The sequence below is a fragment of the Myotis brandtii genome, unplaced genomic scaffold (assembly GCF_000412655.1).
Source record: "Myotis brandtii unplaced genomic scaffold, ASM41265v1 scaffold1873, whole genome shotgun sequence".
In the NCBI taxonomy this organism is placed as follows: Eukaryota; Metazoa; Chordata; class Mammalia; order Chiroptera; family Vespertilionidae; genus Myotis; species Myotis brandtii.
The window spans coordinates 234,831-260,804 of record NW_005356956.1 but is presented as its reverse complement, the minus strand read 5'-3'; the positions used below and the strand labels follow the sequence as shown (position 1 = coordinate 260,804).

The 25,974-nt window shown below is 44.1% G+C and overlaps 1 protein-coding gene across 3 annotated transcripts in view; it reads left to right on the top strand.

The window, feature by feature from the left end:
* Nucleotides 1-25,974, top strand: part of LOC102255374 (serologically defined colon cancer antigen 8-like) — a 96,254-nt gene that overhangs the window by 18,833 nt on the left and 51,447 nt on the right. For 2 of the 3 annotated variants that reach the window (XM_005864514.2, XM_014538237.1), the window contains 2 exons: nt 2,048-2,156; nt 12,762-12,893. In XM_005864514.2, coding sequence (XP_005864576.1) covers nt 2,048-2,156; nt 12,762-12,893 — 241 coding nt within the window. The remainder of the gene's footprint in view (nt 1-2,047; nt 2,157-12,761; nt 12,894-25,974) is intronic. The other variant, XR_001361759.1, reaches the window with a different exon arrangement.

The window sequence follows — 25,974 nt, the reverse complement described above, 5'->3', positions numbered from 1 at the left end:
GCGCCCGCCAGCCGGGCCCACGCCTCACTGTGAAATGACATCAGGAACACCTGTAACCTTTGGCTGGCCGAAGGGAGCAGATGCTAACTACGCCGGAGATTCCGAATTACATATTAGTTAGCGTTTAAAAGGGAGAGCGGGAAGCAGTGCCCACTGTCTGTTGATTTCGGAGTGCTGCTCACATCTGCTGCACCATCTGGATTATGAGTTTATTTACCTGTGTGCAAGGAGCGGGGAGCTGAGAGGGACCACAACAAAGTAGAAAAACAAAGGGCTTGTTTTTGGCTGGGTTCGCGGGCACACATGTTACAGAAAGAAAATAGCATCCGAAGCTCTGCGGGAAGCGCTCCGAGCTCCCCGTTAAAGTCTCCTGAATAGCACGGAACGGCTCCCACAGAACACGCATTAGAGCGCCTCTAAGAGCCTAATGAGTCTGCTTCCGCATCCAAACTGGAGAAAAGCTTTCGCCATTAATCGGTTCTTAATTCACTGTCGCAGCTGGATGTCATTCAGCGGCTCCAAATGGATACGTTCCTTTATTTAATCTTTGCAGCTTCGAACATTTTTAGCATTTGGACGCCGCCCCCGCCTGCCCCCCAGCCCAGTTGCGGGTGATGTGTAATCCGTGGCATTCTTCAAGTTCTCCCAACTGCTGTGGAAATTCACTAAATACAAGGCATTGACCACAGCTGGCAGCTTGGCTAAAAATTGCCATCTTTCATCGCGTTGGCGCTGTTCTGCAGGCCGAGTTGGCCAGCAACTCCTTACCTTTCATTTGAAAGGAAAATGCCCTTTGAAACAGGCAGTTGGGTTTGTGCAGTCGGGGCGGGATGCGGGTCTTTGCACTTCTGAGTTGTATGTTCACAGACACTGTTAGTCACAACAGGGCTGTGGCAACTCATTACGATTCCACGCCACATCCTCCAGGCTGATTGTCCCGATAAAACAAAAGTTTCATTGATCCGCCTCTTGCAGAAAAAATGTGGCTTACTTTCCAGTGCTTTGATTTATTGTGCTTTGAGTGCTTTCTGCTACAAGGGAAAAGAAATAAAGGGCCTTCGGAAGCCTCACACTTAAAGGTGATTTGCACCTGATTTAATGCCCACGGGATTTGATGGCGTGGTCAAAATTTACCGCACATTCTAAGATGAAACATGGCTAACGTGCCATTCATTAAATAATCTCTTTACTTATGAAGAGGCAAACGTATTGAGTCATGTAATTTCCTCCAGCAACTTTATTAGAGACTTTCTCCTACTAGAATTTGTCACGAAAAAAAATGAAAATTTGTCAGACTTATTAGATGTTTTCCATGAAAAGAAAAAAGGAGGAATTTAGAGGCTAAGTTATTGTTTGCCTCCACTGCTAGCAGGATCCTCGTGATCATGGAGTTGGGCCGATCCCCGAGCAAGATAAGATTATGGAACGTAGAACCATCTTAACAACACTTCCTCTTACGTTGCACAAAAATACCACACTCTCTTCAATCTCTTTGACCAGATCTTCCTTGAGGCTCATACTGTTGACAGTGAAATGAGATGACATATTTGACCTTCATAATGAGCAAGGGATATGCAAGGTTGGCAGGGTGGGTAATGAAATATGCGAGCAGACACGAAACATCAAGCATGAATGACAGCATAGAAGAGAGTTCCTCAATACCTCAGCTTTGAGTTATCTGATTGTAATAATTGTTGACACTTTATAGTAAAATTGTCCAAATAAAAATATCATATCTTGCATATTACAAGATGTAAGCATATATGACTCCACTGGGGTATTGGGTAATCTAGTAACGTGTTGAAACATGACACCACGCTGGTGTGATCAAAAATGTTTCTGGTGAGTAATTATTCGAAAAATAAATGTCTCGCAAGATTCAGAGTCTCACCAGGTGAGCAGCCCTTTGACTGAGGACATTGAAGATGACCTCGTAGCATATGGGACGTGGGTAGCGTCTTAGCGCGTTTACACTCTACATATGGAAGCACTGCAGAGCTCCAGCCATAAACATCTTATGTTGGTGGGGGGTTATTGTTATTTCTAGAAAGTGAACAGTATTCATTGCTGACCTCCCAGAATGCATTTTTGACAAAGTTAAAGGAAGAGTGCTGTACGTTAGCCAAGAAACTGGAACAAATCTCTCAAAAGAGCAGGTAGGTGATATTATGTAATACTTTCAGAGCACTGTTTGTTTAAATTCTGTAATTTTTCTTTAAAGCACAGCATTTCCACTATTTTACAGTCGAATGTCAAAATTAGATATAGTAGTCCCCCCTTGTTCATAGTTTTACTCTTTTTTTTTACATATATATTTTTATTGATTTCAGTGAGGAAGGAGAAGGGGAGAGAGAGAGAGACATCAACGATGAGAGTGAATCATTGATCGGCTGCCTCCTGCACGCCCCACACTGGGGACCGAACCCATAACCTGGGCTTGTGCCTTGACCGGGAATCAAACCTTGACCTCCTGGTTCCTAGGTCGATGCTCAACCACTGAGCCACTCCGGCTGGACAGTCACCTTTATTTTACGGAAGGAGAAGGGGAGAGAGAGAGAGACATCAACGATGAGAGTGAATCATTGATCGGCTGCCTCCTGCACGCCCCACACTGGGGACCGAACCCATAACCTGGGCTTGTGCCTTGACCGGGAATCAAACCTTGACCTCCTGGTTCCTAGGTCGATGCTCAACCACTGAGCCACGCTGGCTGGGCAGTCACCTTTATTTTACTTAATGATTAATGATGGCCTTAAAGCACCAAACTAGTGCTGCTGGCAATTCGGACATGCCATAGGGAAGTCCTAAGTGCTTCCTTTAAGAGAAAGTGGAAGCACGGGATAATAAGGTATTTTGAGAGGTTGGAAGAGTGAGAGAGACCACAGTCACGTGGCTTTTATTATAGTATATTGTTATAGTTACTCTATTTTATTATTAGTTCCTGTTCATCTCTTACTGTGCCCCGTTTATAAATTAAATTTTATCAAAGGTCTGAATGTACACGAAGAAACAGATTTTTCAAGCATCCACTGAGGTCCTGGACCATATCCCCTTGGATAAGGGGGACTCCTGTGTGTGGTGATATATTTCATGGGAAAATACTTTCTCTATATGAACATCTTCTTAGTCGTCCTTACAGACACCTGGGTGTTCTTTTCGTAATTATGAGTCTGTGCTGTTATTTGACTTTTTTTAATGGTTAGGATTGAAAACTATGAAATTTCACAACACAAAGGTCAAGATGGAAACCCTTGTAACAAAGGATGCAGATGAGTCAAGCAGTTTCCAAGTCTTATGTTGTTACGTGTAACAGTTTTATCCATTATCACAGTTCTCTTTAGCTGTACACACACAAAAGCCATCTTTAGGTCAAATAATAATAGTTGGAATGTGTATCTATAGAATGAAAGGTGATACTTTGAAATAAATAGACTAAAGCCATCCTTTCCTTCTCTTTCTAGAAGTATTTTGTTTTAATGAGCTAGCCACCGTGCATTTTATATGTACACTACTTTTTTAGAAGCCCAATGATTGGGATCTTATTGAATTTTTTCTGCACACTTTCTAATCGGATTATCTCAATGAATGAATGATTTTATATTCCACATTGTAAAAAGCCTGAGTTCCCATTTCAGCTCTGACAAGAACTGTAATCTCAGAGAAGTTTATTTGACCTGTTTGAGCAGCGGTTCCCTCTGGTAAATGAGCGCTATTGGACAGCATCCTTTGAACTGAACCATCAAAGGCAACATTCACATAATTAGCTAGATATCAAATGTCATATTACACCATAACCTAAGGAGAAAGTTACCTGCGTAGCTTCCCTTCTGTGTTTTTCTGAAACTCACTTCGATCTGCACAGAGCAAGCAATATGGCCCAGCAGCTCGTCTACTGACTCAGGCGTCTCATTCAGAAACGTTTCTGGGTGGATCAGAGCATGTGATCGCTCTGAGCCCTACCTGGGGTTCCTCCATCAGTGAGCTGGCTTAGCGATAGAATCCCCATCCCTGCGTCTTTGGGGCAACCCGGAGGCTTAGGACTCCAGTTCTCTCTGCCCACAGGCAGGCAGGGGCTCCTATAGCCACTGAGAACTGCTCTGACGTGTTCCTTCTTAGCAAATACTAATTATTGATCTCAGAGAGGAAGGGAGAGGGAGAGAGAGAAACATCAGTGATGAGAGAATCGTTGATCGGCTGCCTCCTGCACGCTCCTACACTGGGGATGGAGCCCGCAACCCGGGCATGTGCCCTGACCCTGACCTCCTGGTTCATAGGTGGGCGCTCAATCACTGAGCCACACCGGCCAGGCTGCAAATACGAATTAAATATCTTGTTTGGGTAGGGGAAGGCTCAGGACCCACAATGCCAGATATTTTCAGGAAGTCTGACAAGGAAACCCACGTGATTTTGTCATGAAAGAGATTTATAAAATATCAACAGGAGCTGTTCCTTAGGAGAAATGTTTGATTTGCCTCACATAGATCCAAGCATAGGTAATTGTTAGAAACAAACCAACTGAATTACATAATTTAAGAAAAATTATATTGATCTGAGGTTTACAATACCATATTTTAAGATTGCTTAGTGATTGATTATTGATTAATTATCTTGCTTTCTGAGGAATAACTCAGGAAATTGAAGTGGATAGAAGGGAAAGGGGTGCTGTATTCTCAGTAAATATGATTTCATTCTCACAACAGCTGGAGACAGGAATTACAGATGAGGAAACCAATCCACAGAGTATTTAAATGGCTGGGGAGTGGGAGAGCTAGGGTCCCACCTTAGGTATTTCTGGTTCCAAAACCGAAGATCTTTCTTACAAGTGCAGTATTCCACATCTACTGCTAAAAAAATCCAGGACAAGTAGTTATGATGGGAACGTTTAGGGGAAAAGTTAATCTTTAAATCCCCAAGGAGAAGTGGGCATACTGGGCAGGTGAGTGAGTTTACCTGTGCCCTGTTCCCGGGGCCCCCTTCATCCTGCTGCCCATCTGTCAGCTTACCCTGTGCTGGTCTAGTGAACTTGAACATCAACCCCAGCTCCTCATGCTCTGATTCCTGTAGCTCTTGACCACTGCTTTATCCATTGAATGTGTTTCTTTCATCTGACACACAGAGGCGCTCAATATGTATTTGTTGAATGAATGAGTGAATGAGTGAATGAATGAATGAATGAGTGAAACAAGTGTGGTGCTCTCCCCACCCCCAATCCTGATTGACTCTGGTTCCAGCCTGTCCCTTTGTTAATGACCCAGGGAATGTGCAGTAAAAAGCACTTGGGAATTCAGAGAGAAGCAGGTTTGAATCCACTCTGCCATGTAGCTTCGTAACCGTGGGCACAAACCCCAGCTTCTCCCTGTGTAAGGACATGTCTAACACCGTGTTCAGGATTGCTGTGGGGACTGGAAATTTAGAGAGAGAGACACGGGTACACATCCAGACATAAAGTACCAAGCGCAGTGCTGGGCCAGGGGCGCACGTGGCTGCTGTGTCACCGCTGGCATGGTGCTGAGGGTGGGCACTTTGACCTCACTTCACCTGGCTGCTATTGGTTTTGCTGGGCTCTGAGGGCTATTTCCTGAGCGACATAAAGTCATTATTACAAGGAAAACCTTTGTAGTAAAGGCAAAGGAAAATCAGATGTGGGTCTGGTAGTGATTCGGGTCTTGCCCTGGCCAATGCCCTGTTTTGTAAATCTGAGGAATTAAAACAGCTCCGCCTGTAACTTCGCAAGTTGATCCCAAGGTAAGGCCTGCAAACAGCAAACACTCGATAAATTGTTCCTTATTATTATTATTATTTTTAAATAAATTTCTATTGATTTCAGAGAGGAAGGGAGAGAGAGATAGAAATACCAATGATGAGAGAGAATCATGGATCGGCTGCCTCCTGCATGCCCCCAACTGGGGATCGAGCCCACAACCCGGGCATGTGCCCTTGACTGGAATCGAACCTGGGACCCTCCAGTCCACTGGCCGACGCTGTATCCACTGAGCCAAACCAGCCAGATTTTGTTCCTTACTAGTGTTAAAACTTTAAACAGCTTCTTAACTTTATAAAATAAGTATCTTATGTGTCTCACAAGAATATAATCCACAGAGTAAATTGTAATTTTAGAGTTTTTTGTTTGTTTACCCTTAAACTTTTCAATTCAGCCTCATTCCCCCTGACTTTAAGTAAAGACTGAGATTTTCAAAATTCATGCAAAATGTAACATTCCGTTTTGATACTGCTTTCTGCTTTGAAACCACCTATAACGCTTGAAGAGCTCAGAGTGTTTCTTTTTGAATAAAAATTATAAACTTATTAAACCGTCAGGAAGCCCTCCAGGAGTGCGCCTCCCACACCGTAAACTTCGGGGATCAGTCATTTCCCCTGAACTCTGAGTGAGGAGATCTTGGCGTGCTGTCATTGCGGAACTCAGGCTCCAAAATGACTATTTCAACCACGTGGTACATTTAATCCAAGTTTGCTTCTGATTTCTACAGTAAAAGTTCTCCTGAAAGTAGGTGCATCTTATTTTGTATCTGTCAACAATTGAAAGCACATTTTTACTGCTCCCCCTTGTCTTAGTGGCATTTCTCTAAGAGTTTCACATTATCCAAAATCCCACACTAAACCCATGGGTTCATTCCATTTAAAATAAGCTTTCTCCTTACTCACAGATCTAGTCATTTGACTGGGGCCCGTGCAGAATGACTGGGAAAGTGACAGCTGGGGCTAGCCATGCCTTACACCAGTGATTCTCAACCTTCTGGCCCTTTAAATACAGTGCCTCATGTTGTGACCCAACCACAAAATTATTTTCGTTGCTACTTCATCACTGTAATGTTGCTACTGTTATGAATCGTAATGTAAATATCTGATATGCAGGATGGTCTTAGGCGACCCCTGTGAAAGGGTAGCGACCCACAGGTTGAGAACCGCTGCCTTACACTCTGCCTCTCCACCCCAGCCTCACGGGGAGGCGTTCAGAAGCGGTTCCCACGTGCATGTGTGTGTGTGTGCATGTGTGTGTGTGTGGTGTGAGTGTTTCTCCCTCATAGTGGTGCCTATTGCTTCTGTCCTCTGAAGCCCTGTGATTAGCCTTGTGCGCATTCCATGCTGCAGCTGCGGTGCCCCCAGCCCGGGGCCTGTGACTGGCACGTCCCCTTTAAAAACTAAAAATGAGGGGACCCTCAGTGCGTTTTGTCTCGCTTGAGTTTGCCTGCCAGACCAGAGAGTTCACCCGTTTCCTTCCCGTGGATGCCAGGCAGACATTCTGGCCGATGCTCCCTGAAGCTCACATGCACTCAGCTCCCCTCCCCCTCCATTCCCCAGGCGCTGACAGCTCCCTGCAGTTGCAGGGTAGTTCTTGAACTTGGGAAGTGGAGCTATTTAAATACCTTCGTGCTGCTGCGATTTTTCTTTGTCAAAGTGTAAGAAGGGTTCCCTCTCCGAGGCACGTGGATGAATGAATGAATCAGCCGTGAAATGTTTGCGGTGCAGTGTGCAGTGTGGCCTAACGGGCCGGGGACACCCGGAGAGGCTGGGCTGGCCCTGGGCACGTGCTGGGGTTCAGCCTCTCAACACTCCCACGTTGGAAAGAACAGGACGTGGAGCGCAGAACCGGGCGACATGGTTTTGCTTCTGTTCTTTCTTTTCCATCCTTGTCGCTCTCCGGGTTGCTCGGCTGGTGGATTGATGGCTAACCCTGCCCATTGTGGATTTGTGATCTGCGTTTTGTAATTAAGAGGAACAATGGGAGTCCATTGGGCCTCGTTATATATAATGGTTGGTTTAATTTGTTTCACTTCTATCTTGTTAATTGTAAATTGATCATTAAGATTTGAATTCTAATCTGTCACCAGGGTTGTGGGTATTGAGGCTAGAGCAATGAGCCCGGTTTTAATCACTGATGATGAGAAACAAATTTTATAATTTTGGTACATATTGCAGTTCATATATTTTAACACTGTACTTTATGGTGTTATAAATATTGTTAAATGACTTTTAGTGTAGTTTTACTGTGTGGACTATAATGTATAAATTATATTACTGTTTTGGCAACAGTAGGTGTCCAACTGTGTGAGTTTAATTGAAGTAAAGAACACACACCCGGCTGAACTAGTTTTTTTCTGCATGTTTAGATGCTACAAAAATTATATTCTGTAAGAGGAGACTGGTGTCAGACTCTGCTAATCGTTACCAAAAGTCAAGTGAGAATCTAGAAGAATAAAAAATTAGGGGTCATGTTTTCTCTTAAAAAGCAATTATCGCTGTAATCCTAATGATAGTAAAATATTATATTTCATGCCAGTGCAATTACACACTATTGCTGGTATATAAAAACGCAGGGGAAAGTTCATGCTTCTGTAAAGCCAGAATTTACCTACATTTTCTATGAAAATGGGTTAAAGTCAATTATCCTTTTGTATGACACTAGAATCGTCCTCCACAGATGTAATCTCAGACTAACCCAGAAACTTGTAAGTTTACTCTTTCAACTTTGCAAACTATTCTTTCATTCAATATACCACTGGCTCAAGGCAGATAAAAGATCGTGTCCATGTATATTTATCAAATTCTTTTTGAACATTGGAAGTTGGTAGGCAAATTATCATTATAAATAAAGGAAAAAAGCCCCAAAAATATGCAAAGCAGAAAAAAATATTGTAGCAATAAAATACCTGATAGTCATATGAACGTTACTAGTGACATTTATATTTTTGTGACTCTAGGAATAAGGCATTCTCAATATAGGGCATTTAGATACAGATACAAAGATGAATTAAAGAAAACATTTTCTGGGACATTACCATCCAGCTAACTATTGTTAATTTTCTATGTGCATGTAAATGTGTGTGTAGTCTACATTTATATTGAGAATGAGCTTATACTATAAATATAGTTTTGTATTCTGCTTTTTCACTTAATATTGCCTCATGATCATTTTTCTAGATCACTAAATGCTTTGGAAATATAATTTTAATTGAATCATTTGTATGCACAAGACATTTAAGATGTTTCCAGTTTTTAACTGTTATGAATAATAGAATGATAATTTTGTACATAAATCTGAATTTTTGATGATTCCGTTAGTGGAGATGCCTAAATGGGGATGGTTTTGGTCCAAAGACGATGAACCCCCATAAGACTATTAATGTGTGTAACTGTGTTCAAGTTCTAAATAAATTCTGCTCCTGGTATAGATGCACACATATCAGTGGGAGAAGTGAGAGACTAAATTAAAAAAAAGTGAGAGGCAATTTTGCACAGTGGGTAGAGCAACCCCTGTAGAGAGACCTGTGTTTGTGCCTGAGCCTGGCTAATCGCCATCGGAGTGACTTTAGGCAAATCATTAAGCTCATGTTTACTCTCCAAGAAGAGGAAATAAACACTTACATTGTAGGATTAATCGAGACCATTAATATAAAGGATGGATTTCCCTATCTGGCATAGAGTAGGCATGCAATCAATATTTGACTATAATCTGGTTTTATTATGAATTTCTCTGAATAATAGCAAAATTGAATACTTTATAAATGTCTATTGGCCATTTGTTTCTTCTTCTGTGACTATTTTTCAAGTCACTTGTATTTTTTATCAAATTGGGATATGATGGAGCGTGGGGATAGCACTTTATTAAATAACATCTCTAATCTTCCTTTGTTTCATTTTGTGTGTTTCCAGTTCCTTTTTAAAATTTTCAAAAACTTGTTCTCGGTTCTTTTTGCTCTTATGAATTTTTAAAAAAACCAAAGTGACTTTATTTTTTTGTTTTAAATACATGTCCATTGTAAAAATTCAAAAAATCTGGGGAAAGAAACAAAATGTAATTCCCAATCCTGACACTAAGAGTTAGAGATAATCCATATTAATATGTGGTACACACGTCAAAGTATTTTTTAATTATAAAGTAGAATTCCTGCCTTATCAGCATCATATTTTTAATATGGTTTTATTGATTTTTGAGAGACATAGAAGGGAGAGGGAGAGAGAGAAACATTGATTGGCTGCCTCCTATACACCCAGCACTGGAGATTAAGCCTGCAACCCTGGGCATGTGCCCTGACTGGGAGGCAACCCTGTGACCTCTCGGTGCATGGGAGGACGCTCAACCAACTGAGTCCCACCCGCCAGGGCTCAACGTCATATTTTCAGGTCAATAAATAACACCAGTAGATAGCCACATTATCAGAATAGCATCTTGATATGCCTTTGTGTAAGTAATGTAATCGGTCTTCTGTTGACAAATTTCTGGGTTCAGTTTCCAGATGTTGCATTGCAGAGCAAGGTTGCTCCATGAAGCAATGCTGCCAGGAACATTATGATTTCTTGTGAAAAAGTTTTATATTTCTATATTATAAAATCTATGTGGTAAATTCTTATTAGGAGAAGCAAATGGAGGTTGAGTGTTTGATCTGAGCCTGAAAATGAGGTAATCCATGCCCTCATGTATAATCTAGTAAGGAAGATGAGGCCTAGAGCACAGCCTTGAGGAATAAATTATAGGCTAATGCATGCATAAAGGCGAGAGGTAGCTTCAGAAAACGTGCTGACATATTGAGAACCGCTAGGTATTAATCAGGGCAAGTTGCCTTCGATGTGACAGGTGAACCAAGATGAAAACAAATTGAGGTCGGAGGTGAACAAAAGGTGAGAGATGGCTTCGCCCCTGGGAAGCGGCCGGGTCCTTGGGATGAATTCCTTTAGCAACGTTAAAGCTTTTCTTCACCAGCAAGAGCAGGCTTTCTCCCTAACGGAGGAATCCTTTCTTTGGAGGGAAATAATTTTACCTCAAGTCTTACTTCAACTTCAAGAAACAAGCCAGTCATTAACTCATAATTTAATATGCAAGAGTTTTAAACTCTCTGTTCTAACCAGCAACAGATGGTGGTCGTGGGAGCCATGTTAAATTAAAAGGAGGACAAGGATACGATTTTTCTTGGACAGACATCTTTCTGATCTTCGAATTTTGAGATTTGAGCTAGTCATCGAAGACACTGAATAGGGAACGTATTTCCTGAGGGACATCAGCCATCACCGGAGTAGGTATCCACAGTCCCAAATGAAATGCGTGAAGACAGAAAGGGGGTTGGGGGTGTGGTTCCTGACGTAGCAAAGTAGAGGAAGGTGATCTTAAGTGTCTCCTGAAGCATGCTGCCTGCTCTCGGGATTCCAGACAACCTTGGAAGGCAGGCGTGGTACAAAGACTGAAACCAAAATGGACAGTTTCACCCCCACCATGAAGCCAGGTGACTGTTCCTCTTCCACCTGGAGAACTAGAGGCATCGTCTCTGAAGAGAGTCAACCAGCAGGCTCTGGGTAAAATAGGGGCGCTGACGTTAGAATGGAGGGACTAGGAGAAAGCCTGCATTCAGAAAGGTGAGATCCCCGCCCTCTATTTCCGCCCAGCTCCTTGGCCACTGACAGTCGGGTTGTACACAGGAGGCAGGAAACTGGAGGCACCTTCTCTTGAGAAACAGAAAGGCCACAGCGGGAAGGAGTACAGATACTGCTATTGGGAATCTCCCACAGGAAGAGAGAGCTTGCCGCTCAGTTGCTCTTACACTGAAGCCCATTTGTTTGGACAAAATAAATGTACACAAATGCAAATCTAATATATAAAAGGCCAGTGGCCGGAACGCCGGAACGACCAAACGACCGGTCACCAGGAGGTGCATTGATGGGTCCCGCGGCCGTGGCAGGAGGGACTCTGGGTCTCACACGATTTCGTGCGCTGGGCCTCTAGTATAATCATAATATACCACTTAGACAGCAAGGATCAATCATCTAATATATAAAAGGCCAGTGGCCATAACGCCAGAACGACCAAACGACCGGTCACCAGGAGGTGCATTGATGGGTCCCATGGCGGCGGCAGGAGGGACTCTGTGTCCTGAGGCGGCAGTGGGCAGGACCTGGGTCCCGCGGCCGTGGCAGGAGGGACTCTGGGTCTTGTGCAATTTCGTGCGCTGGGCCTCTAGTGTAATCATGATATACCACTTAGACAGCAAGGATCAATACGTAGGTAGTCTTTATAACATAAATACTGATAACGATTTAACCACAAGTTAAAATGCTAATAATGACATTGACAAGTTGGAGATGGGAGTAGAGGGCATATAAAAAGAGTTTTATCTTCCTCTACCATAATGGATCAGTATAAATTTTTAATTGATGAAATAGGAGGTATTGATGTAAGCAAATTAAGAAATACAAAGATAAATACCAGAAGAAATAGCTTTAAAATTTTTTAAAGTATTTGTCACTGCTCAGCTGGGTAGGGGGTCCAGGGGCAGAGGACTGCCAGTTGTCAATATTATGCCTTTTGAAACTATATGATTTTAATCGTGTGCCATTAAATGAGCTGTGGTACTTAAAAGAAACTACTCTCTATTATAGAAATTATATGTGGGGTTGCTCCATTAACAGCCTGCTGCTGGCCTAAAATAGACAACTCAGTAACTATTCGATAAATGAATGATGGCCTTTTAAAAAAGGGATTTGATCATTATCATTGTCGTCTGGTTGGAGAAGCCATCTCTGTTAGAGTAAGTTGTTACTCCTTTATCTGTCTGCCGCTCGAGGCTCTGCCATATAGATCCCTCTTCCAGACAGTTTACAATTTCTGATATATGTTACTTTACATAACTTTTTTATTTTCACTGTTATGTTTAAATATGGAGTTTCAGACAATGTGAAGGTTATGCAATCAAAACAAGCTCTAGCAGTAAGAACCTCCAACATTTCTTATTTTTGTGCTCTCACTTCTCTAGATCTGCCATAGCTCAGCTCAGTCAGGAGAAGAGGTATGCATACGGCAAACTGAAAAAGTTACAGGAAAGAAACGATGAGTTGGAGGAGCAGTGCGTCCAACACGGGAGACTCCATGAGATCATGAAGCAAAGGTAAGAAAGCTTTAACAGTCACCTGACGTGCCCTATAAACCTGTTTGGTTCGTAAACAGACTAGGAATTGCTGTGCAATAAATAGAATCCATGATTACTTGGCTACTTAAGGGACGTGCTCCAAACCCCATACTTTTATGTATTTATGCTTTCTCCGCTTAGGCTATTCTTATAATACACAGAGAACAGTTAAGACGAGAGCACACCTCCTCTTAACTGTTCTCTAAAGACATAGGAGTAGATGTAATACAGAACACTGTAGGAAAACCGTCACCTTTAAAGTGTATTTTGGTAATGTGATATGGAGGAATTTCAAAAGTTCTCCTCCAGAAATTAGGTTCTGTAGGCTTTTTGTAAGATGAATCATGTAGCAGGCCTAAGAAGGTCCAATATCTAAGCAGAGGTGGTACTGAGAGTGTTGCTAGAGTCAGGACTGGACTTCAAACCCTCTGGTTCAGGGGTGTGGTGTTACTGTGAGCAGGTTGCTTACCCTCTCTGAGCATTGGTTTCTTCATCTGTATTGGGGCTAATAAAACCCACTTTGCAGTTGAACATAAAGATCAAATGTAATGTATAGACAGCACGTGGCTCATACTAGCCATCTACTCGACAGCATCATGACATCGACTCTTTTTCCAGATGAAGAAGCGCAAGCTCAGAGAGACTGATGAATTTGCTCAAGGCGGCCGATTAAGTGTAGAGTTCCAACTTGATCTTCATCTTTTGACTCCAAACTCCTGTCCTTTTCTGTGCAGTATTTCCGTAACAAACACAGCCCCTTACTTCCTGTAGATGTATCATCTATAATTTCTGTGTAAGGATGAATTCCAGTGTTTTGCACCATACAGTGAACAGGCCTCCATGGGTGCTGGCATCCACACTGCACATGTGACAACAGCAGTCAGCCTTCCGGGGGGGTGGGGGTGGGGGGTGTTTCTGCAAGGACCAGAGAGTAAAATATTTTGGGGCTTGGGAGCCACACGTGGTCTCTGTCCACACAGTTGTTTTCGTTTTGATTTTGACTTGGATCTTACAACCTTTATATCAACAAAAACCATTCTCAGCTAGACGGCCAACCATTACATTTGTATATTGCCTTCAAGTTCCCCAACTGCACTCACATGTATTATCTTACCATGAAGCAAAGCTGGAACGTAGCTGTTGGTATCACTGCTGTTTGCAGATGGAGAAGGCAGGCTCTCCACACAGTTGTCTTCGTTTTGATTTTGACTTGGGTTTTAGAACCTTTATATCAACAAAAACCATTCCCAGCGAGAGGGCCAACCATTACATTTGTACATTGCCTTCAAGTTCCCCAACTGCACTCACATGTATTGTCTTACCATGAAGCAAAGCTGGAACGTAGCTGTTGGTATCACTGCTGTTTGCAGATGGAGAAGGCAGGCTCAGAAATATCAGGTTGCCAGCTGAGGGCCAGATAGCAAATTCATCAGTCATTCACTCGACAAATATTTATTGATTGCTATTATGTGTCATGTTCTACACCACCTGCTGGGAACATAACAGCAAAGTAAATACCGTTCCCAGTCTAATCGGGAAACTGGAAGAGCTTCCAGCCTTACAGGGCAGATGAATGTTGAAGAATAATTTTATAAATATCTAATCAATTGCAGTAAGAATCAGTTCTATGAGAGAGAAATGTACTTTGTGGTGCAAGCACATTTTAGAAGGAGATTTGTCTTGACCAGGAAAAGTTTCAGTGAGAAAATAACAGCTGAAATGAATCTGTCCGCAACAGGGTAGGGATCACTAGCCTTTGATAGCAGGATGGGCAAACTGTGCCCCAGCCACAGCCTCCTTGTGTGGCTCAGGAACCTACACATGCTCGTCACTTGCATGCCTGTGGCTGTTTCCACACGACAACGTCAGGGTGGAGCAGCTGAGTCAGAGACCATGACCTATTGGCCCCCAGTCTAAAATATTGACTATCGTTGGGCTTAATGAATGGACATCACTGGTTACATTTACAAAAATATTTTTAGTAGAAGATTCAGTGCAGAAACCATATCAGAGTGGACCGAAAAGTGAGTGTGAGTAGAAAAACTGACATAGCAGATTTCAACCTCTATGTTACGAGATGTGAAAGGGAAAGTGGAAAAAGCAAGGCAGACAGACCAGCCACGCGTGGCGGGAGGGTGCACTGGGAGGGGCATTTGGGAGCAGAGAATTTTTTGTGTTAAGTCAGAGTGGATGTGAATGTAGTAAATTCTGGTTGCCAAGGTCATTAAAGTTGTAAAGTCAGGAAAACGACATTTTTCAACAACTGGTTTGGAGCTCCTGGTGTCTACAGAGGCCATCCAGAAAATTCGTGTTAAGGATAGCAGTGGCATTATTTTCTATTTATGTTTTATTTTTATTTTTTAAACATATTTTTATTGTTGATAGTATTACAGATATCTTCCATTTCCCCCCTTAATCCCCTCCTTCTAGCCCCTATCACACCCCCAGGTCTTCACCACCATATTGCCCGTGTCCATGGGCTATGCATACAAGTATACAAGAGGCCCGGTGCACGAAATTTGTGCACGGGTAGGGTCCCTAGGCCTGGCCGGCGATCAGGGCTGATCTGTGGGGTGACCGGTGGGGCGATAGGGGGGCCCCCGCTGCACTCACCTTGGCTGGCCTGGACCTGCAGGCTGGGGCGGCTCCCGCATTGAGCGTCTGCCCCTTGGTGGTCAGTGCACGTCATAGCGACCGGTTGTTCCACCAGCTGTTCAGTCAATTTGCATATTAGGCTTTTATATATATAGATAAGTTCTTTGGTTTATCTCTTCTCATCCCCCCAACCCCACATCAAGGTATGTCAGTCTGTTCCATGCCTCCATGCTTCGGGTCTTATTTTGTTGGTCAATTCATTTTATTTATTAGATTCTACAAATAAGTGAGATCATGTGATATTTGTCTTTCTCAGATTGGCTTATTTCACTTAGCATGATAGTCTCCAGGTCATCCATGCTGTCCCAAAGGGAAAGAGGTCCCTCTTTTTTACAGCTGCATAGTACTCTATTATGTAAATGTCCTACTAGTTATATTGTAGAGTGAGCATCGGTTCGTATATTTCCCCATAGAATATAGATCCGTGTGAGCCCCACAGTGTATGCAGAGGTAACGAGCCCTCGAGCCGGTGAAGACCGCTGAGCGGGCTCACATGGACTCATGTGGTCAAGTTCTCTGTCACAACCCCCAGCAGTCTGGTTGTTCTGTCACTTACACAGCGTCACATCCTGTGTTTTTTTCTTATATTAATTATTATCTAAATTGTTTGCATAAAAACTATTGACTGAAGACATGGAGCTGCTGATTGAAAGGTAACTAATAATGAGTTTAAAATTGGTCTTCTATAAACTAACCTCAGAATGATCTTTAATAAATCTGTAGTATTTTTCTAATAGGAATTTTATTCCCCGGAAACAAATGTTAAAATAGGAAATAGATGATTGGTTTTTATTTCATTTGATATTTCAGATTGGGGAGAATTAAGACTGTTCACTATTTTCAGAAAGTACAGTGGGGCCTTGACTTACGAGTGTCCCGACTAACGAGTTTTTCGAGATACAAGCCGTCTCTCGGCCGATTTTTTGCTTTGAGTTGCGAGCTAAAATTTAGATACCCCACCGCTAGTTGGCGCAGCGAACATCACAGTGAACGCCACAACATCAGCCCAGCATCACATGTCTCACTCGTTCACTTTTTGATTTGACATACGAGTAATTTGAGTTACGAGCTCTGTCACAGAACGAATTAAACTCGTAAGTCAAGGCCCCACTGTATAGAAAAGCAGCATTAAGTGGCTTTTGAGCCACTCTTTTCCACGATATTCGAAGTTTTGTTGTTGTTAATCCTCACCTGAGGATATTCTTTTCATTGATTTTTAGAGAGAGAGGAAGGAAGGTATAGAGCAGTGGTTCTCAACCTTGGCTGCACATTAGAATCACCTGGGAATCTTTTTAAAATCCTGATTTCTGGGCCTCATCCTCCAGAAATTCTGTTTCTTTGTTACTAATGTTGTGGCCCCACCCCACAATAAAGAAACAGAATTTCCGGAGGATGCGGCCCAGAAATCAGGATTTTAAAAAGATTCCCAGGCAATTCTCATGTGCAGCCAAGGTTGAGAACCACTGGTGTAGAGGCAGAGAGAAACATTGATGCAAGAGAGACATATCGATTGGTTGCCTCCCCCATGTGCCCCGACCAGGGCTGGGGATCAAGCCTGCAACCAAAGTATGTGCCCTTGTCTGGAATCGAACCCAAGACCCTTTAGTCAGGGAGGTGACACTCTAACCACTGAGCCAAACCGGCCAGGGCTGTATGCAAATTTGAATGTTTATCTGCTGGGCAACTGTGTCTTTAGGAGAAAGTAGACACCCATCTAGCTGAGGCATTGCTGACCAGCTGCAAATGTGGGGGCTGGGGCAGGCGCCTGGGGTGGGTGGGTATTAAGATGCCAAATATGCTGTTACGCTCAATTGTTTTCTAACCACCAGCGCTACTTCTCTGCTACTTCCTCACCTTCTCCTTCTTGGTCAGGTGCCCCCCTCACTTTCACATACTTTCCCTCTGTCTTTTCATGGTTCTCTTGCTTTGCGTTGGTTCTTTATCTCTAAGTGCACACTTGTGGCCCGATTTTATACTCTCACGCAGTAAAACGGTGTGCCTTCGAGTGGCATTGTATCAGACTCACACTGGGAGGCTGTTATCTAAAACCTGAGCCTTCCAAGTTACGCAACATGGATTTTAAGCAGCCGTCTAGTGCCAGGGAACTGTTCTTTAAACAGCTGAAGGACATGGAGACAATGAGCTATCCTAACATCAAGGGGTTTTGCACAACTCAGGTCAGCATTCAGGAAGGAATCAATCAAGACTGTGGCTGGTCATCATTTCTCACCCTTTCTGAACTGTGTCGTTAAAAAGGATGCCATGTCATCAGCTTGATTCTTTAGCATCATAGAACTTCATTCAGAAAAGCTGGAGGAATTAAAGAATTTTTTCTTCACAGCCCCAAATCTTAATGTATAGGCTGCATATAACATCTGTAGTTATGTCTAGATAATACTGCCAGTTTCCATTGGGGAAAAAAAAAGAGGGTCTGTCAGGATTGCAGTGAATAAAACCTTCTATTTTCCATTCCTAAAGTTTCTCAAGTAGAGAGCAGTTACAATAAATGCCTGATGGTTTTGGCTGATGCCTATATGTGGCCGAGTAGTGATAGGTGGTCATGTTATACCAGAGGTGGTTTTACTCTGGCACCCAGAGTGTGTCTCGGGCCGAGGGTTTGAGAATCAGATCTGGGGAGGCTGGCAGAGTCGGGCAGATGTGCGACCGTCCCTCCGGCGCCAATGGCTGTAATTTAACTATGAAAACGTTGCAGCCATCTGGAGAGCAGAGCAGCTGAGGTCTGCGCTGGCTGCGCTGGGAAGTACGGAGACCAGCTTGACTTCATAGACCCTGGGTTTTTATAAAGGAGAGCGGTCAGGTCCGGCTGGCATGGCTCAGTGGTGGAGCGTCGACGTAGGAACCAGGAGGTCACAGTTCGATTCCCGGTCAGGGCACATGCCCGGGTTGCGGGCTCGATCCCCAGTGTGGGGCGTGCAGAAGGCAGCCGATCAGTGATTCTCTCTCATCATTGATGGTTCTGTCTCTCTCCCCCTCTCCCTTCCTCTCTGAAATCAATAAAAATATATATTTTTAAAATAAAATAAAGGCGGTGGGCCAGGCAGTAAGGGCGTGGCGTGCTGCTGGGTGTGTCTGCAGCCCGTTCCCGGGGGGCTGTCCCTCAGTGTTGCTCAGTGTGACCTCGTGCCCGTGACCCGCTGCTGCTGGCTTTTATGTCGGTCCCTCCTTCGGGGGCAATCCCTGATTTTCACAGTAGCCTCATCTGCAGCAAGAACATTTCATAAAAAGCCACAAAGTCCTTGCTGCTGGTATGTGGATCTCACCGTGTTTTTTTTTTAGAGAGAAAAACCAAATTACAGCCTCACCATCACAGAATCGTCCAATATTGAAAGTTAACGGCTGATTTCTTCTGCACGAAGAAGAGCTTGCTAACCGCCTGGACCACGTTAGGGTCGATTCGGAGCCACACGGCCTCCCTGGTTCGTAGAGATGGCGGGCTGTGCACCTCCAGCAGTTAGAGCCATTACAGTCTGTGCTGATTTAGTTGGCGCATCTCCAGCAACAGAGTCCATTAAAATTCAAATCCATTTCCTAATAATGGAGACAATCAATTTACATTAAACAAGGCCTAATTACAATTTCATGTACAATTTAAATTCTATAGGAACAATCAGTGAGCAATGAAGAGGGACCCGAGTTTTGAGACAGAGGGATGTTTTCATAGGCTGTACAAACAGATCTTTCATATTTCCAAAATAGTTCCCGCAGTCCCTGTGGTGTAGGGGACCCTCTTGTGTTTTATTCTGATGTGGGGACACGTGTGTGTCTGTGGCTGTGTGTAACAAGGCAAGTGACTTTTTCTCAGTGACACTGACATGGCAAGGGTTGCGGTGGAATAAGGTAGATACTAGCTTGCTGTTGGACATGGACTGACTCTTACAAAAAGAACAACGAGGAAGCATGTTGGCTGAGCTAGTGAAGTGGGCATTAGGCCGGCCTCTACCTTCGTGAATTAGACCAGGGGCCTGTTGTTCCTTCAAAGGGGTTTGGGGCCGGGCCAGCGTGGCTCAGTGGTTGAGCTTGGGCCTAGGAACCAGGAGGTCAGGGTTCGATTCCTGGTCAGGGCACAGGCCCGGGTTGTGGGCTCGATCCCCAGTGTGGGGCCTGCAGGAGGCAGCTAATCAATAATTCTCTCTCATCATTGATGTTTCTCTCTCTCCCTCTCCCTTCCTTTCTGAAATCAATAAAAATATATTTTTTAATAAGGGGGTAGGGTTGGGGAAGGATGCATGGGGGGATGAGGTTGCCATGGTTGCGTGCCTCTGTGCCCTGGGAAAGCTTCCCACCCATAGCCAGTGGGCCCCCAAGGCAAGCCGACTCCAGGAATGCCCCCCAGGACCCACAGCTCTCCCGTGGAAGCTCTGGTGAGGCTGGCATTGTCCGTGAGGAAATATCACTAGGGAGAATATAGTCAGAGTAATGCCAGGATAGCAAACGAATCCTGTCGGAGCCTGAGAATATATTTGGCTTCCGCTTGCTGGGTCTGCTGCTGTACACGGTCCGGAATAGAAAGCGGGTGTTTCAATCTCTCTCCCTCTCACATCGCGCCTCCCCCTCCTGTCTTCCTTCCGCTCCCGTGTTAGTGCACTTACTATTTTTATTATTTTTTATTTATATTCTAATTTTTCAATATTTGCCATTTGTGTGGATAACACATGAATTTTTAATGAAATATTTTCAGACTCTTGGAATAGCTGAATCAGAGAAGAAAACTGGAAGGTGATACCGACTCCAAGGCAGCGTATAAACTGAATATTATGCTGCTAACTTTTCCCACTCACAAGTGGCGAGTGGTTGTTTTAAAAGGTGATATGTACTTAGATCTAAATCTCTTATCTTTGTGTAATTTCTGTGGCACAAAGAGTAATTCGGGCACCATTCTCATAATTAAAATGAAAGAAATATCAAAACAGCATGTTAGGCAGTGCCCTTCCGTCATTTTCTTTTTATCTAGAGACACGTATTTTTGTCAAGCCTTGTTGCTGTTAAAAAAAATGCAGTTGTGACTAAAGTTGAGTCTGGAGCTTAATTTTTCATTTTAGCTCTGTTGCAGAGCTAAAGGTTTTAAGGAAGGTGGCACCTGTGACTTTGAATAGTTCTTCTCCAGTCAGTAATTGTTAGTAGGTTTGCATTTGCAAAATTAATACTGGAAAGTATTCAAACAGTTTCATATTGCTTACTATTCCCAGAACTACAGCTTTGTAATCTACTTTGGAATTGTAAAGTAATAAGAATAGTTTTTTTTTTCAAGAAAGTATAAACAGTTGAGCTCTAACATCTTAGAGACTTTTTTTTTCTCATTCTGAAATTATAAGAATATCAATTTTATGTTGGTAACTCAAATCTTATTTGAATAATTATATATATGCTAGAGGCCCGATGCACGAAATTCGTGCAAGGGACTCAGCCCTTGCAGCCCCAGCAGCCTTGGCTGGCTGGCCCTTGCAGCCTCGGCTAGCTCTCATAGCCCCTCACAGCCTTGCCGGCCCTCGCAGCCTCGGCCGGCCCTCGCAGCCCTGGCTTTGTCCGGAAGGTCGTCTGTTCGGTCTAATTAGCATATTAGCTCTTTATTATATAGGATTCTCTTCTTTGTGCTTATAATTTCTAAATAACTTTACTTTTCTCAAGAAAAGTTACTTATTCTTAACAATGAATTTATATTTTTCCAAATATTTATGATTTGTATTCCAAATAATAATTAATAATTATTTTATGGAACCCTGTCCATCTTATATGAGCTGAATTGTCTAGAGAGGTGTTTTAAAGAATCAGAAGAGGCCTGGAAGGTTATATAGTCCAACTCCTTCTTAGCATCTACCGCGCACCCTCTGTTCTCACCCCCCACACAGACACTTTATAATTGAGGAAACCGAGGCCCAAAGAGACACGTGACTGCAAGACTGCACACAGTTCAGGCAGCGGCCAGAATCCGTTTCCTGACTTGTGGTCTGGTGTTTCCTATGCACCTCCTCCATCATGGAGATGTTTCCAGAACAGGGAGGCGGCCCGGGACTAATGATCAGGAGGAAACTGTTCGGTGCAGATACATAATTAGATGTTCAGTGGAAACTGTCTTACCCCATAAGCTTGAGACCAGAAGTTGGACGGTTAATGGGAAGGTGGGGAAACCCTACCAAGGCCTGTCTGATGTATGTGTTGGGCCAAAACATTTCCTTTGTGTACGGATCCCCTGGTTTGGGGTGCACTTCGTTTTCCCCAGAAAACCCCACCAGAATTGCCTCTATTGATGCACCCACCTCTGGTTTCTCTGGACCAGCCGAGGACACAGATGCTGGGCAGCCTCTGTGAGAAGTCACATTCCCCTGACCCCTTCCCCGAGCCCCCGCAGGCCTTGCGTGCACACCTCATTGGGCAGCCCTTTAAAACACTCAGCTTCGTTGACTCTTTCTAAACGATTCTACGCTTTTCATAGACTCAGCAGACTCTTTTTTTAACAGCCATATCTCTGAGTTTACTAAAAATTAATGATGCTGATGTAAGCAGCGAAAACAGGTTGGGGAGAAACAAGCGACCTTGGGAAGCGGAAGGGGTGGGAGCAGCTGGGCCCAGTCGGCCTGGAGAGTGGCCGCCAGTGGCCATTGTACCGAGTGTGCCCTGGGCGTCATTCATCCACGTAGCAGAAAAGGAGGCGTTGGCTCATGCGGAGACCAGGGCAAGTGCTGTCTGTCCCCCCTGCTTCTGCTGGGCCTTGCAAGGAAGTACTAGAGCAGTGATGGCGAACCTATGACATGCGTGTCAGAGGTGACACGCAAACTCATTTTTTTGGTTGATTTTTCTTTGTTAAATGGCATTTAAATATATAAAATAAATATCAAAAATATAAGTCTTTGTTTTACTATGGTTGCAAATATCAAAAAATTTCTATATGTGACACGGCACCAGAGTTAAGTTAGGGTTTTTCAAAATGCTGGCACGCCAAGCTCAAAAGGTTCGCCATCACTGTACTAGAGTCAGACAGATGGAGATGGACAGCATCCTAACTAGTTTTATAAGAAGAATCTGCATTGCATTTCCTAAAAATATATATGTATATATTCTTTACTTATATCAGAGAGGAAGAGAGAGAGAGAGAGAGACATCAATGATGAGAGAGAACCATTGATCAGCTGCCTCCTGCACGCCCCCCATTGGGGATCGAGCCTGCAACCCGTGCATGTGCCCTGACCGGGAATCGAACCGTGACCTCCTGGTTCATAGGTCGACGCTCAGCCACTGAGCCACACTGGCCAGCTCAGCATTGCATTCTCCATGCACAATTTTTCTTTCGTACCAGAGACAGATCTGGAGGCAGAAGGGTAGGTCTTTGTTCCTTGTTGCTTTCTCTTCCCCCGGGGAGGAAGGCCAGCCTCCCGCCTCCGAGCTGGGCCCGTGGAGCATTCTTATGCCAAGCAGAAGCAGTGGCTGCTGCTCAGCCTAGCGGGTCGCCCTTCATGGTCAGGTTTTCGGGTGACCTGCTCTGCATTCAGGGATGTTCAGGACTTCAGCCTCCTTGCTTAAAGTCCTGGAAGGATTGCTTTCTTAGGAAAAATGCTGCTGAAAAATCCAATGGTTTCAAAATGGGTTTAGGTGAACTCTTGGATTAAAAACCCATTCCTTGCCTGGCCGGCATGGCTTGGTGATTGAGCACCCACCTGTGAACAAGGAGGTCATAGTTCTTTTTTCAAAATGGGTTTAGGTGAACTCTTGGATTAAAAACCTATTCCTTGCCTGGCCGGCATGGCTTGGTGATTGAGCATCCACCTGTGAACAAGGAGGTCACAATTCTAGTCCTGGGTTTGGGGCTCGATCCCCAGTAGGGGGCATGCAGGAGGCAGCCAGTCAACGATTTTCTCTCATCATTGATTCTCTCTCTCTCTCTCTCTCTCTCTCTCTCTCTCTTCTTTCCTCTCTGAAATCAATAAAAAAATATTTTTTAAAAACCCATCCCTTGCTCTTAAAGGGTACATGGATGCATGAAGTCTCCTTCCTAAACAAGGAATGAACAAATCAGTAAGTAATGAACAACTATCCTCTCCCTACATTGGGAGAATGGAGTCCTTCCACTCTTCCTTTTATTTATTTTATGTTTTGGTCTAGGCATCCATTCCACTTTCCTTAAGTGGGTCATAGCGTTTATCAAGATGACGATTTTAGCACACAGCTGCTTCACCCGCACCACGTGCCGCCTTACCGTCTCTTCCCTCCTTGGCCGAATTCGCTCTGGCCCAGAGGGGGGCAGCAGTTCCCCATACGCGTTATGTGGGCAATCAGCCCTACAAATGGCCTTTGAGAAGAGGATGTCTTAGTCTGAGGACAGATTGTGTAAACTGTCTACTCTTTGGAGAGTCAGAATGCTCATCTGTGTAGTAAAAGCCTTGAGACGTCTTAGAAATTATTCATCAATTGTAATGCTTCAGTTGCCTTTCATAAAAATATTAATAAAAGAAAAAATATGTGTAAATGTTTAAAACTTTACAGACACGGGAATGAGGATGTGGCGTGAAGGCTACAAGCGGTGGGCAGGGTGTCTCTGGAGATATCACCGCACTCGGTGTGGACGTGACCCGTGGCACTTCCTGGGGACCCGAATGGCTCTCCCTCGCTCCGTCTTCATCTTTGCTCCCCTCAGCCCTGGGGTGTATCTCGCATCATTTCCTTTCTGCTGTAGCGTGCGGTGTGATTCCAAGTCCCTGCTTTCTAACTCCTAGGCAGGAAGGGCTGCCCGTGGCTGTCGCTGCTGCACACACCTGCACGCCAACACTGCGAGCCTGTTACCCACGGGTGGGATGTGGGGTATGACTGGTCCAGGCCACTGAGGCTGTGCTGAGGAATGGCTGAAAGGGGAATAGGTCCTGGACTAGGCTGCCACTTTTACCACCTTGCTGGCTATTTTCCTCAGTTCATGGGCTCCCCAAGGGGATTTTTAAATAGATTTTTAAAAAATATATGTTTTTATTGATTTTAGAGAGAGAGGAAGGGAGAGGGATAGAGAGATGGAAAGATGGATGAGACACACCAATCAGCTGCCTCCTGCACACCCCCCACTGGGGATCAAGCCCACAACCCGGGCATGTGCCCTGACCGGGAATCGAACCATGGACCTCTTGGTTCAACCACTGAGCCACACAGGCTGGGGTCCAAAGGGATTTTTTTGTTGTCATTATGGTCTTCCTTTTTCTGAGATCTAGAACCATTTCTGAATATATAGAGAAAGAAGACTGGCATTTCATCAATTTATTGATTGGTTCAGTCATTGTTTATACATATGCTATTCAGATGTCTACTGCGTGCCAGCTGTGGTAGGACCAGTCCTGGGCTCAGGGATTGAAAAGATGCGCAGGACTCGCCTTGGAGAATTCAGGCCAGACGCTCTTGCTGTGCTTCCGGCAGCCCGGATGCCTGTCCCTTCTCTGTCCGGAGCCCTCACATCTCAGGACCAGGTCAGCTCTCACTCACATCGTCAGCGAAGCCTTTCTTAACTCCGCTCTCCGCAGAACGCTTTGTTCAAACACCTCTTTGATCGAGTGCAGCATCATCATCCCTGGCAAGTCTGACTCCTTAGACCATGAACTCCTTAAGCCCAGGAAACACATCGTGGTCATCTCTGTCTCTCCAGCTCGTAACACTGGGCCAGGCACTTAGTTAATGAACATGCAACTTTTTTTTTTTATCTCCTAGCTCATCTTGTCCAATCTTTCAAAACTGTAGAAGGGAAAAAATAACGAGACCAAAACAGGTTGATGTGTGTATTAAACTTTAAAAAATATTTTACAGCCCTAGCTGGTGTGGCTCAGTGGCTAGAGCGTCAGCCTGCAGACTGAATGATCCCAGGTTAGATCCTAGTCAAGGGCACATGCCCAGGTTGCAGGCTCAATCCCCTGTGGGGGGCCTGCAGGAGGCAGCCGATCAATGATTCTCTCTCATCATTGATGTTTCTATCTCTATCTTCCTCTTCTTTTCTCTCTGAAATCAATAAAAATACATTAAAAAATATTTTCAACCTCTCATCTATATCTTCACATTGGAAAAAACCCCACTCAATACTTGTGTGTCTAATTACTGTCATTAAATAATATAAATCTGAAGCTTTATTGTATGATGATCTACATCCAGCAAGCACTCAATAAATATTCCTCACAACTATAAAATATTAGAGGCCCGATGCACGAAATTTGTGCAAGAGTAGGCCTTCCTTCCCCTTACTGCCGGCACCAGCTTCCCTCTGGCACCCAGGACCCGGGCTTCCCTCGCAGCCCTGGCTTTGTCCAGAAGGTTGTCCGAAGGACGTCGGAAGGACATTGGGGCTAATTAGCATATTACGCTTTTATTATAGACTAGAGGCCCTGTGCACAAAAATTTGTGCACTCTGGGGGGGGGGGCGAGGGGG